The sequence below is a fragment of the Lithobates pipiens genome, unplaced genomic scaffold, assembly GCF_037356315.1.
Source record: "Lithobates pipiens isolate NorthernLeopardFrog02 unplaced genomic scaffold, aLitPip1_a1.2 Scaffold_28, whole genome shotgun sequence".
NCBI classification, from domain to species: Eukaryota; Metazoa; Chordata; class Amphibia; order Anura; family Ranidae; genus Lithobates; species Lithobates pipiens.
The window spans coordinates 228,866,288-228,880,856 of record NW_027507789.1 but is presented as its reverse complement, the minus strand read 5'-3'; the positions used below and the strand labels follow the sequence as shown (position 1 = coordinate 228,880,856).

Here is a 14,569-nt window from a genome sequence, read left to right as displayed (position 1 = left end):
TCTGTGTTCTGTTTGTTGGGGACTATTTCTGACCCTTTGTATCTCTGCTCTGTGTTCTGTTTGTTGGGGACTATTTCTGACCCTATGTATCTCTGCTCTGTGTTCTGTTTGTTGGGGACTATTTCCAACCCTTTGTATCTCTGCTCTATGTTTTGTGTGTTGGGGATTATTTCTGACCCTTTGTATCTCTGCTCTATGTTTTGTGTGTTGGGGACTATTTCTGACCCTTTGTATCTCTGCTCTATGTTCTGTTTGTTGGGGACTATTTCTGACCCTTTGTATCTGTGCTCTGTGTTCTGTTTGTAGGGGACTATTTCCAACCCTTTGTATCTCTGCTCTATGTTTTGTGTGTTGGGGACTATTTCTGACCCTTTGTATCTCTGCTCTATGTTCTGTTTGTTGGGGACTATTTCTGACCCTTTGTATCTGTGCTCTGTGTTCTGTTTGTAGGGGACTATTTCCAACCCTTTGTATCTCTGCTCTATGTTTTGTGTGTTGGGGATTATTTCTGACCCTTTGTATCTCTGCTCTACATTTGTTTGTTGAGGACTCTTTATTCCGTAGTACCGTATTCCCACAGTAGCAGATAAAAAACACTTTTTATTCAGTTCTCAGATTTGGTACTGGCGTTGTGGGTAGGCCGACACTGGTGACGTACCTGCGCTGACTTGTCGAGTTTCTCGGCGTACTCCTTCTCGATCTGCGACAACCTGCTGGCGGCCTGTACGGGGAGAGGAGAGACAGATTAGAGGAGCGGGGAAGAGACACTTTGCAGCTGACCCCTGTGTTTGGCACCTCATCCGCATGCCGAAGTCACCGGGCGCTGCGCCAATTCCAACGCCGTTTATTGCAGCCAGGAAAGCGGAACGCGTCCCCTTTGATCTGCTTACAACTATTCATTACTTGAAAGAAGGAGGAGGAGGAGGGGGGGAGGGGGGATCTGGGTCTGCTGCCAATTATTAGAGAAAACAGAGAGAGCCCAGCGCAGGAAAACTGCAAGAGCCAGATGACTTCATCTGCAGACGGCGGTTAAAGGGCCAGCGCACCCGGACAGAGCGCGGAGCCCCGCTGGTCAGAGAGGGGAACGTCATGAAAACCTCCTCCTGACATTACAATAAAAGCAGAAATCTCAGATCCAAACATGTGGAAGGCGACTTTTATCTAATACTATGAGGTGCAGCCCCTCCCCCCCCCAGCTCTCGCTTCTTCAAGGAGAACTACAAGTTCCAGCATGGAGTCAATCTGAACCCCAAGCAGATGAAAACAACACAAATCAATGCAGCTCTGCATTTGCTGATACTTCATTAAATGGGTTTTTTAGAACATGTAAAAAAAAAAATTAAGTACCCCCCGATGCAGCCTAGTATTAACCCCTTCAGCCCCTGTACAGCCAAGCTCAGACTGGAAGAGGGAGAGGCAGCACAAAGCCAGTCCTGTGTTGCAGTGCTCATGTGCTGACAGGAGGAGAGGGCAGAGTGACAGAGAGATGAGCTCATCAGTCTACTGCTTCTCCTTTCACTGTCCAATTACAGGCTGGGGGGGGGGGGGGGGACTGCATAGTGAATGTCTATTACTAAACGGACTGAATAAGAAAGGCCCAATGCCATTTCCCAACAACAACCATGATTAAAAATAGTGGAGGGGAGGGCATAGACACCCCTGTGATGTAGAGAGGGGGAGGGTATAGACACCCCTGTGATGTAGAGAAGGGGAGGGTATAGACACCCCTGTGATGTAGAGAAGGGGAGGGCATAGACACCCCTGTGATGTAGAGAGGGGGAGGGTATAGACACCCCTGTGATGTAGAGAGGGGGAGGGCATAGACACCCCTGTGATGTAGAGAAGGGGAGGGTATAGACACCCCTGTGATGTAGAGAAGGGGAGGGTATAGACACCCCTGTGATGTAGAGAAGGGGAGGGTATAGACACCCCTGTGATGTAGAGAGGGGGAGGGTATAGACACCCCTGTGATGTAGAGAAGGGGAGGGTATAGACACCCCTGTGATGTAGAGAAGGGGAGGGTATAGACACCCCTGTGATGTAGAGAAGGGGAGGGTATAGACACCCCTGTGATGTAGAGAGGGGGAGGGTATAGACACCCCTGTGATGTAGATAAGGGGAGGGCATAGACACCCCTGTGATGTAGAGAGGGGGAGGGTATAGACACCCCTGTGATGTAGAGAAGGGGAGGGCATAGACACCCCTGTGATGTAGAGAATGGGAGGGTATAGACACCCCTGTGATGTAGAGAATGGGAGGGTATAGACACCCCTGTGATGTAGAGAGGGGGAGGGTATAGACACCCCTGTGATGTAGAGAAGGGGAGGGTATAGACACCCCTGTGATGTAGAGAAGGGGAGGGTATAGACACCCCTGTGATGTAGAGAAGGGGAGGGTATAGACACCCCTGTGATGTAGAGAAGGGGAGGGTATAGACACCCCTGTGATGTAGAGAAGGGGAGGGTATAGACACCCCTGTGATGTAGAGAAGGGGAGGGTATAGACACCCCTGTGATGTAGAGAAGGGGAGGGTATAGACACCCCTGTGATGTAGAGAAGGGGAGGGTATAGACACCCCTGTGATGTAGAGAAGGGGAGGGTATAGACACCCCTGTGATGTAGAGAAGGGGAGGGTATAGACACCCCTGTGATGTAGAGAAGGGGAGGGTATAGACACCCCTGTGATGTAGAGAAGGGGAGGGTATAGACACCCCTGTGATGTAGAGAAGGGGAGGGCATAGACACCCCTGTGATGTAGAGAAGGGGAGGGTATAGACACCCCTGTGATGTAGAGAGGGGGAGGGTATAGACACCCCTGTGATGTAGAGAAGGGGAGGGTATAGACACCCCTGTGATGTAGAGAAGGGGAGGGTATAGACACCCCTGTGATGTAGAGAAGGGGAGGGTATAGACACCCCTGTGATGTAGAGAAGGGGAGGGCATAGACACCCCTGTGATGTAGAGAAGGGGAGGGCATAGACAACCCTGTGATGTAGAGAGGGGGAGGGTATAGACACCCCTGTGATGTAGAGAAGGGGAGGGTATAGACACCCCTGTGATGTAGAGAAGGGGAGGGTATAGACACCCCTGTGATGTAGAGAAGGGGAGGGCATAGACACCCCTGTGATGTAGAGAAGGGGAGGGCATAGACACCCCTGTGATGTAGAGAAGGGGAGGGCATAGACACCCCTGTGATGTAGAGAGGGGGAGGGTATAGACACCCCTGTGATGTAGAGAAGGGGAGGGCATAGACACCCCTGTGATGTAGAGAAGGGGAGGGCATAGACACCCCTGTGATGTAGAGAAGGGGAGGGCATAGACACCCCTGTGATGTAGAGAAGGGGAGGGCATAGACACCCCTGTGATGTAGAGAAGGGGAGGGCATAGACACCCCTGTGATGTAGAGAAGGGGAGGGCATAGACACCCCTGTGATGTAGAGAAGGGGAGGGCATAGACACCCCTGTGATGTAGAGAAGGGGAGGACATAGACACCCCTGTGATGTAGAGAAGGGGAGGGCATAGACACCCCTGTGATGTAGAGAAGGGGAGGGCATAGACACCCCTGTGATGTAGAGAAGGGGAGGGTATAGACACCCCTGTGATGTAGAGAGGGGGAGGGCATAGACACCCCTGTGATGTAGATAAGGGGAGGGCATAGACACCCCTGTGATGTAGAGAAGGGGAGGGCATAGACACCCCTGTGATGTAGAGAAGGGGAGGGCATAGACACCCCTGTGATGTAGAGAAGGGGAGGGTATAGACACCCCTGTGATGTAGAGAGGGGGAGGGTATAGACACCCCTGTGATGTAGAGAAGGGGAGGGTATAGACACCCCTGTGATGTAGAGAAGGGGAGGACATAGACACCCCTGTGATGTAGAGAAGGGGAGGGTATAGACACCCCTGTGATGTAGAGAAGGGGAGGGCATAGACACCCCTGTGATGTAGAGAAGGGGAGGGTATAGACACCCCTGTGATGTAGAGAGGGGGAGGGTATAGACACCCGTGATGTAGAGAAGGGGAGGGTATAGACACCCCTGTGATGTAGAGAAGGGGAGGGTATAGACACCCCTGTGATGTAGAGAAGGGGAGGGTATAGACACCCCTGTGATGTAGAGAAGGGGAGGGCATAGACACCCCTGTGATGTAGAGAAGGGGAGGGCATAGACAACCCTGTGATGTAGAGAGGGGGAGGGTATAGACACCCCTGTGATGTAGAGAAGGGGAGGGTATAGACACCCCTGTGATGTAGAGAAGGGGAGGGTATAGACACCCCTGTGATGTAGAGAAGGGGAGGGCATAGACACCCCTGTGATGTAGAGAAGGGGAGGGCATAGACACCCCTGTGATGTAGAGAAGGGGAGGGCATAGACACCCCTGTGATGTAGAGAGGGGGAGGGTATAGACACCCCTGTGATGTAGAGAAGGGGAGGGCATAGACACCCCTGTGATGTAGAGAAGGGGAGGGCATAGACACCCCTGTGATGTAGAGAAGGGGAGGGCATAGACACCCCTGTGATGTAGAGAAGGGGAGGGCATAGACACCCCTGTGATGTAGAGAAGGGGAGGGCATAGACACCCCTGTGATGTAGAGAAGGGGAGGACATAGACACCCCTGTGATGTAGAGAAGGGGAGGGCATAGACACCCCTGTGATGTAGAGAGGGGGAGGGCATAGACACCCCTGTGATGTAGATAAGGGGAGGGCATAGACACCCCTGTGATGTAGAGAAGGGGAGGGCATAGACACCCCTGTGATGTAGAGAAGGGGAGGGCATAGACACCCCTGTGATGTAGAGAATGGGAGGGCATAGACAGAATAATATTATTTCTGTATCATTGCTATAATTATTAATATTATAATTTAAAGATCCTCAAATCAAAACTTTTAGTTCATTATGAGGAGCACAGACTTGGGAACTCAGCACAGAGATGGAGGGAACCCCTCATAATGGGCACAGCGGGTGTACAGACCCGGGAACTCGGCACAGGGATGGTGGGAACCCTTCATAATGGGCACAGCGGGTGTACAGACCCGGGAACTCAGCACAGGGATGGTGGGAACCCCTCATAATGGGCACAGCGGGTGTACAGACCCGGGAACTCAGCACAGGGATGGTGGGAACCCCTCATAATGGGCACAGCGGGTGTACAGACCAGGGAACTCAGCACAGGGATGGTGGGAACCTCTCATAATGGGCACAGCGGGTGTACAGACCAGGGAACTCAGCACAGGGATGGTGGGAACCTCTCATAATGGGCACAGCGGGTGTACAGACCCGGGAACTCAGCACAGGGATGGTGGGAAACTGCCATTCCTCTCCTTGACAGCGAGGTGAGAGGTTGCTAGTTCCTTTGCTCCTGTGCTTCCAGAGACCAGGGGCTAGAGTTACTCCTCTGCCCCAGGAAGGATGCTGGATCCTGGGGAGGACCCTGGCGGGGGCCCCCTGGATAGGCCTCAACCTGCGGAAGATTCTGGGCCTGGCCCAAGGAAGGATGAATCTCTGTCTTCCTTTAGACGGAGGATTGTGGAAACGCTGAAGCGGATTGAGAAGGAAGAGGAGAAGTTGGGAGCTTTGAAAGCTGAATTTAAAAAGAAGAAGCAGATTTGTGCCAAAGTCTTCAGTAAGAAGAGACCGGCTCTGAGGCCTGAATTGAAGGACCTGGAACAAGCTCTGCGGAAGCAGAAAGAATTGGTGAGTTCTCTGAAGGAGAATAGTGGAGCTTTTAAAGAAAAATATAAAAACGAGGAGCGATTTAATCAACTGAGGAAAGGAGCTTCTTCCTGCATGGAGAGCGAGGAGATGGAAGCAGAGAGTGAGAAAGTGGGCCCGGAGGATGAGCCCAGCTCTTCAACATCTCAGACATCTGCTGAACCCTCAATGGCGGAGGCCTCTGTCCCCTTCCCTCCCCAGCAATGTGGAACATCCCAGCAGGAGGATGAAGGTTCTAACATGTTGGATCTGATCAGCAAACTGGAGGCCAGTCCAGATTCAGCTCCCCAGGAAGGTGAGGAGAAGATGGACACCGTTCCTATTCCTGTGGAGAGAGCAGGTGCAGGTACTGTGTGTGTGCAGGATGGTGGGATCTTTAATAACAATGGGCCTGCTGAGGGTTGTGGTACTGCAGACAGTCAGCCCAGACCCATAGACAATATACAGCAAGCAAATACATCTGCTAATAACTGTCAGCTTCAGTCTGCAGAGAGGTCCATGGACAATACAGTGACTTTGCCTGGACCAGGCACAGCGGCTGTTCCTGTGAATGGTGGAGGAGATGCTGGGAGCAGTAGTACTACAGCTCTCCAGGAGTCTGCAGCAGCCAAGACTGTGATATCTCCCAGGATTGCAGCTGAGTGTTCGGGGGAGGGGGTGGGTCCTGCTAATCAGAAGACTGCTATCCCAGCTGATTCACACTCTCTGCCAGCAGGTCTGAATGTATCTGAGGACAAGACTGCAAATGCTGGAAGAAAAACTTATGCTGGTGTTGCTGCCACAGGATCTGGGAAGGGGGAACAAGCAGGGAGGGAACATGGGGACTTTCTATCTTTCTCCCTGTTTAAAAGGAGGAATGTTGTACAATTGAAATGGGAAGGTGATGGAAACCCCCCACATAGGAGGGTGGTGGTGGATAAAATCCTGCAGATGGGGTTTAGGCCTGCGGATATCTTCGCCCTGATCAGTCCGGCAGGTTCCTATGAATATGATTTGTCCTTTATCCGTCCCGAGTCTCTGGACATATTTTGGGAGAAGTTTGAACACGTGTGTAGGGGCCTGCCGGACTGGAAAGGGCTCATCCCCAAACTTATTTCCCGCCAGCCCCTCATTAAGATGGTGACAATTCTTGTGCGCAATGAATCCATACCACAAGGGGATCTGACTGTATGGTTGAGGAGGTATGGGGATGTCCTGAGCCCCCTGAGAAAGATTTTGGACGATCGGGGAATATGGACAGGGGGATGGTCTGTGCAGCTGAAACTAAAGGTTATTGACAATGTTGTCCAACATCTGCCATCCTCAGCTTTCCTGGGGAGGGACAGGCTGACCATCTTCTACCCGGGCCAGCCAAAGCTCTGCAATAAATGTGGAGATAAAGGGCATCTTGCATCCTCCTGTCCAGTAATGAAGTGCTCCCTGTGTCAGGGTATAGGACATTTGGCAAAGGATTGTAATATTATAAGGTGTAATCTGTGCAATGCAGTGGGACATCCTTATAGTCAGTGTCCTGAGGCAATGCACAATAAGCCTGAGCTCATGAGGGAGTTTTTCCGTCCGGACATGGAGGATGCGCAGAGCTCATCAGCTGGAGGGCCTGTGATCCCATCTGAGTCTGTGCCAATACCCAATGTGTCTCCCCAGTCTGTGCCAATACCCAATGTGTCTCCCCAGTCTGTGCCAATACCCAATGTGTCTCCCCAGTCTGTGCCAATACCCAATGTGTCTCTCCAGTCTGTGCCCATACCCAATGGGTCTGTGTCTCCCCAGTCTGTGCCCATACCCAATGGGTCTGTGTCTCCCCAGTCTGTGCCCATACCCAATGGGTCTGTGTCTCCCCAGTCTGTGCCAGTACCCAATGTGCCTGTGTCCTCCCAGCCTGTATGTAAAGTTTCAGTTGCCAAGAATGTGTCCAATCCTTCTGTGTCTTATCCTTCTGTGTCTTCTAAAATTGCAGAGGCAGCAAGAGGTGCTGAGGCTGGTGCATCAGGTGTGGTGCCAGTCCCCCTCCCCCGACGCTGCAGGGTTCCTATTGCAGATCGTGGGGGCCAGAGGAGTGGGGAAAATAGTGGGGAGGCTGGCCTGGTGGTAGATAAGGGAAGGGAGAGTGGGGGGGAGGGGGTTGAAGGGGAGGATAGGTGTGGGGAGGCTGGTTGTGGTTTATCCAAAGATGATATGGAGTGGTTGGAGGATAGGAGGAGGAGGGGCAAAATAAGGAAAAAAAGGGGTTCAGTTCCCTTCAATCCTGAAGTTTTGCCTTTGAAAAATAAGTTTAAGGTCCTGTCGGACGATGATGATGATTGGGACTCGTTCAGTTCAGCGTCCTCCATGGACGATGAGTGCCAGGGCGCAACAAAGCGTGCTGGTTCTCCAGGCAGAGGGAGTAGTCAGGCTAAGAAACGTCTGCCTCAATTACCCTAATGGCAGTTCCCACTCCGTTAAAAGTGGCAACCATTAATGTTGCCAGTTTGAGATCAGTAAGTGCTCGTCATATGGCCTTATTTTTGCTCAGCGAGTTTGATGCTGACATTTTGTTTTTACAAGAGACCCATCTGAGTAGTCTGGCCGATATACATCTGGCAAAGAAGGAGTGGAGACGTGGTCCCTCATTTTGGTCTCTTGCGGCCGAGCCTTACAGCGGGGTTGCAGTCCTTTTTTCTGGTATGGTAACGTGCCGGCGGGTAATTGAGGTAGAGATTGGGAGATGCATGGTCTTGGACGTCTCTGTAAGGGGGCAGGACTTGCGCCTGATTAACATCTATGGTCCCCAGACAAAGTGGGGCAGGAAATGCCTCCTTACAAAGATTAAGCCTTTTCTTTTTACGGCCCAGCAGGTTATCTTTGGAGGTGATTTCAACACCATTACTAGGTCTAAAGACAGGAGAGGTTTCAGAGATAAGCTGGGCTATGACACCCTTTTTCTCAATGCGATAGTTAGGGAAGCAGGTCTGGTAGATGCGCACATTAAGCGTTGCCCAGACAGCACGGGGTTCACTTTTCAGAGAGGTAGTAGTCAGAGTAGGATAGATAGGTTTTTTTTAAAGGGAGACTCTGCTTTTTCGGCCCCTGTGTGTCGGGCAGTGGAGTTTTCTGACCACTGTATTCTGTCTGTGACTCTGAATGCCTCAGACATGCCACCTAGGGGGAGGGGTATCTGGAGATTGAATTCGGCCCTCCTGGAAGACGAGAGAGTAAGACAATCCTTTGAGGATTTTTTTCAAGCACAGGTAACGATCCTAGACTTTTGCAACAGCAAGTCAGAATGGTGGGAGCTTGTAAAACAGCGGACTGTTAGGCTTTTCAAGGCCATAGGAAGAAAGAAGCAGCAAGATAAGTATATCACCTACCAGCGTTTGCGGAGGAAACTTGACCGCCTTGTTTCGAATGGAGGAGATTCTGGGGCGATCTCTGAGGTGAAGCTCCTCCTTAGGAGACATGAATATGACCGGCACGCCTCTTTGGTTCAGGAGAGGGATTACGGGAAATACCATTCACCTGACCCTTACCAGAACTGTAAACAGAGCGTAGCAGTTAAGACGGTCCATGGCCTGAAGGACAGTACGGGCTCCCTGACGAAGTCTAGGTCAGGGATCCTGGAGGTGGTCAGGTCATACTATGCAGATCTCCTGGGAGGAAGGAACCTTGATCGGACAAGGATGTTGGGTTTTTTGGACTCTACACCAGGACTGGAGAGTAATGTTCCTTTGATGAATTTGACAGATGAAATCACTGCAGATGAGGTAGTCCAGGCTATTGATAAACTGGCCATCAAGAAAACGCCAGGGCCAGATGGGTTGACAGCTGAGTTTTATAAATGTTTTAAGACGATCCTGGCTCCCTACCTTGCGGAGGTTTTTAATAGCTGTTTGCAGGAGGGTTCTCTCCCTCCCTCCATGAGGCAATCTGCAGTGATCCTTCTGTCAAAGGGTAAAGATCCTTCGATGATTGAGAATTGGCGCCCCATTAGCCTTCTTAATGTCGATAGAAAGATACTGGCAAAGATTTTTTTCTGGCGATTTTCGCCAGTGGCAGGCAGTTTGTTATCCCACCACCAGCACTGTTCGGTCCAAGGTAGAAGCACTTTCTCAGCAGTGTTAGCCGTCCGGGAGGCCTTGGAGCGTTGTAGGGCTGCTGGTTGGGGTAAATTTTTGCTGACATTGGATCAGGCTAAGGCCTTTGATCGGGTTAATCATGAGTACTTATGGCTGCTTCTTGGCAGATATGGCCTGGAGGGGGGTTTCATTGATTGGCTTAAGATTTTGTACAAAGGGGCTGAAAGCTTTCCGCTAGTTAATGGTTGGGTCGGGCAACCCTTTGTGGTCGGCTCGGGTGTGCGTCAGGGGTGCCCATTGAGTCCTCTGTTATATGCATTTGCAATTGACCCCTTCATCAGAAGGCTGGAGAATGGGCCATTGTGTGGAGTACCTTTGGGCATCGCTGGTGAGCCTCCTTTGAAAGTTGTGGCCTATGCTGATGATGTTTCTGTTTTTGTCTCTGGGACTGGAGAGGCGCAGGAGGTGGTCTCAGTGATAACGCAGTATTCAGAGGCATCAGGTTCAAAGGTCAACCAGGACAAGTGTGAAGCTTTCTGGATGGGCGTGGAAGGTGAGAGCTTTGTTCTCCCGGATGACTTCCCGGAGCCCCAGCAAAAAATTAGAGTTCTAGGCATTGAATTTGGCCCAGGTGACTATGGTCATGCAAATTGGGTGAACAGGCTGGAGAATGCCGATGCCAAGGTGGCAAGCTGGAAAGGTTGGCAGCTTTCCTTGAGGGAAAAGGTTGATCTGATCAAGACTTACCTGATTCCGATTTTTCTATATGTCAGTTTTGTTTGCGTTTTGCCAGCTTCTCTCTATACCAGGGTCTATACTTGTTTCTTCCAGCTGTTATGGGGGAACAGAATAAACCTTGTCAAAAGGAATGTGACTTACCTTTCTAGGCGGGAGGGTGGTCTAGGGATGATCAACCCTGTAGTCTTTTTCTCTCTGATGTTTGTGAAGTACAATCTTGGTAACATGTTGGCAGAGAGACCGCCTGGGTGGGTTGGTATTTTCCAGTCCTGGTTTAGGCCCTTTCTGCGAGACTGGGAAAATGGTGGGCCAGTGAAGAGCCTGAGGGTCAAGCATGATAAGCTCCCGGCTTATGTTGCCCCGTGTTTGAAAATGCTTCGGCAGTGGCAAGTAACAGCAGGAGAAGTCAGATCTCTTCCAAGGAAACTTCTTGAGAAGCGGATCATGAGCTCTGTTTTTTGCGAGCCACTGGCCTTGAGGGATTGCCCAAGCCTGGTTTTGGGGGTGGGTTTGCGGTTGATTAATTTGGAGAGAATCCCAATGAAGTTTAGGGATCAGGCTTGGCTTGCCTTTCATGGAAAACTATATGTGAAGGGCAACTTGAAGTTTCTTTCCATGAGTGATCGGGGCTGCCCGAGAGTGGAGTGTGGAGGAGTGGTGGAGTCCATGGATCACTTTCTACTTCAGTGCCCTTTTAATATAGAGGTGTACAAGAGGGTGGGGAGGGCTCTGAGTATACCCTTCCTCCCCCATATGAGTTATGCAGAGTGGGTGTATGGGGCTTTCCAGACTCGTCGGGATTATGATTTGGAAACACTTTTTTTAGTTAGTTTAGTAGTCCGTTATTTCACGTGGAGTGCACGGTGTCAGGTATCCTTACGGGGTAAAATCCTCCCTGTGGAAGTGGTGATGCAGAACATTCTGGGTGAGGTTGGGAAGATTCGGGGTCTTGAGAAAGACAGGTGGCAGCAGGAGGCCTGGATAAAGGCGTGGAGGAATATCAGGGCTCTGTAGCTGCTGCCTGTTGATCTCGGGGTGTGCGGCTTTCTTTGTATTCTTCTTTCACTCCCTTAGATTTTCAGATCAAATACAATTTTGATAAAAGGCTCCATGCATGGTGACGGTGATGTTCCTTAGTCTGGCTCTCCCATAGGGATTATGTAATGCGCAATCTGTTTTTGCACTGTTTATTTTGTTCTTGTTCTTTCTGGTCTGTATAATGATATTCAATTATTTTGTAAATATGTTTTTATTTATTTATTATGGTTTTATTGTATATAAGTTGTTGTTTGTAAGATTTTCAATAAAACAAAATTAACCCCTCATAATGGGCACAGCGGGTGTACAGACCCGGGAACTCAGCACAGGGATGGTGGGAACCCCTCATAATGGGCACAGCGGGTGTACAGACCCGGGAACTCAGCACAGGGATGGTGGGAACCCCTCATAATGGGCACAGCGGGTGTACAGACCCGGGAACTCAGCACAGGGATGGTGAGAACCCCTCATAATGGGCACAGCGGGTGTACAGACCCGGGAACTCAGCACAGGGATGGTGGGAACCCCTCATAATGGGCACAGCGGGTGTACAGACCCGGGAACTCAGCACAGGGATGGTGGGAACCCCTCATAATGGGCACAGCGGGTGTACAGACCCGGGAACTCAGCACAGGGATGGTGGGAACCTCTCATAATGGGCACAGCGGGTGTACAGACCCGGGAACTCAGCACAGGGATGGTGGGAACCCCTCATAATGGGCACAGCGGGTGTACAGACCCGGGAACTCAGCACAGGGATGGTGGGAACCCCTCATAATGGGCACAGCGGGTGTACAGACCCGGGAACTCAGCACAGGGATGGTGAGAACCCCTCATAATGGGCACAGCGGGTGTACAGACCCGGGAACTCAGCACAGGGATGGTGGGAACCCCTCATAATGGGCACAGCGGGTGTACAGACCCGGGAACTCAGCACAGGGATGGTGGGAACCCCTCATAATGGGCACAGCGGGTGTACAGACCCGGGAACTCAGCACAGGGATGGTGGGAACCCCTCATAATGGGCACAGCGGGTGTACAGACCCGGGAACTCAGCACAGGGATGGTGGGAACCACTCATAATGGGCACAGGGGATGTACAGACCTGGGACCTCAGCACAGGGATGGTGGGAACCCCTCATAATGGGCACAGCGGGTGTACAGACCCGGGAACTCAGCACAGGGATGGTGGGAACCCCTTATAATGGGCACAGCGGGTGTACAGACCCGGGAACTCAGCACAGGGATGGTGGGAACCCCTGATAATGGGCACAGCAGGTGTACAGACCCGGGAACTCAGCACAGGGATGGTGGGAACCCCTCATAATGGGCACAGAGGGTGTACAGACCTGGGAACTTGGCACAGGGATGGTGGGAACTCCTCATAATGGGCACAGCGGGTGTACAGATCTGGGAACTCAGCACAGGAATGGTGGGAACCCCTCATAATGGGCACAGCGGGTGTACAGACCCGGGAACTCAGCACAGGGATGGTGGGAACCCCTCATAATGGGCACAGCGGGTGTACAGACCCGGGAACTCAGCACAGGGATGGTGGGAACCCCTCATAATGGGCACAGCGGGTGTACAGACCCGGGAACTCAGCACAGGGATGGTGGGAACCCCTGATAATGGGCACAGCGGGTGTACAGACCCGGGAACTCAGCACAGGGATGGTGGGAACCCCTGATAATGGGCACAGCGGGTGTACAGACCCGGGAACTCAGCACAGGGATGGTGGGAACCCCTCATAATGGGCACAGCGGGTGTACAGACCCGGGAACTCAGCACAGGGATGGTGGGAACCCCTCATAATGGGCACAGCGGTTGTACAGACCCGGGAACTCAGCACAGAGATGGTGGGAACCCCTCATAATGGGCACAGCGGGTGTACAGACCCGGGAACTCAGCACACGGATGGTGAGAACCCCTCATAATGGGCACAGCGGGTGTACAGACCCGGGAACTCAGCACAGGGATGGTGGGAACCCCTCATAATGGGCACAGCGGGGGTACAGACCCGGGAACTCAGCACAGGGATGGTGGGAACCCCTCATAATGGGCACAGCGGGTGTACAGACCCGGGAACTCAGCACAGGGATGGTGGGAACTCCTCATAATGGGCACAGCGGGTGTACAGACCCGGGAACTCAGCACAGGGATGGTGAGAACCCCTCATAATGGGCACAGCGGGTGTACAGACCCGGGAACTCAGCACAGGGATGGTGGGAACCCCTCATAATGGGCACAGCGGGGGTACAGACCCGGGAACTCAGCACAGGGATGGTGGGAACCCCTCATAATGGGCACAGCGGGTGTACAGACCCGGGAACTCAGCACACGGATGGTGAGAACCCCTCATAATGGGCACAGCGGGTGTACAGACCCGAGAACTCGGCACAGGGATGGTGGGAACCTCTCATAATGGGCACAGTGGGTGTACAGGCCCGGGAACTCAGCACAGGGATGGTGGGAACCCCTCATAATGGGCACAGCGGGTGTACAGACCCGGGAACTCAGCACAGGGGTGGTGGGAACCCCTCATAATGGGCACAGCGGGTGTACAGACCCGGGAACTCAGCACAGGGATGGTGGGAACCCCTGATAATGGGCACAGCGGGGGTACAGACCCGTTGTGGATAGATGGAAGCGTCGGGTTTGCTCCATGCCATGCTGGGTGGAGATCCCCTACAAAGCACATCTCTCCAGCAATCCACAAACAGTTTCCACGAGATAAAAGCAATAAAAAATAAATAATAAACAATGTGGAACATTTGGAGGAGGAATAGGAGGCGGCTTCCTATAAAAGTCGTGCCTTCTGGAAGGCTCGGGAAGAAATATGGCTTCACTTAGGACACAGCGATTTGGACGCAGAACAAGGGAGTGAGAAAAATGCAACTAATCCATTAAAATGGAGATCTATTAAAAAAACATAAATGGTGGGAGGGGGAGGGGAGCGCATCCTTGTGTGCAGACCGCAGCCCGCTACAGAGGAGACAGCTGGAGGAAAGCTGCGAGAACAGTACAT

At 51.9% G+C, this 14,569-nt stretch overlaps 1 protein-coding gene across 2 annotated transcripts in view; it reads right to left on the bottom strand.

The window, feature by feature from the left end:
* CEP112 (centrosomal protein 112) overlaps nt 1-14,569 on the bottom strand; it is a 441,731-nt gene that overhangs the window by 89,368 nt on the left and 337,794 nt on the right. For both annotated transcript variants that reach the window (XM_077460662.1, XM_077460663.1), the window contains exon 22: nt 659-721. In XM_077460662.1, the coding sequence (XP_077316788.1) occupies nt 659-721 (63 nt within the window). The remainder of the gene's footprint in view (nt 1-658; nt 722-14,569) is intronic.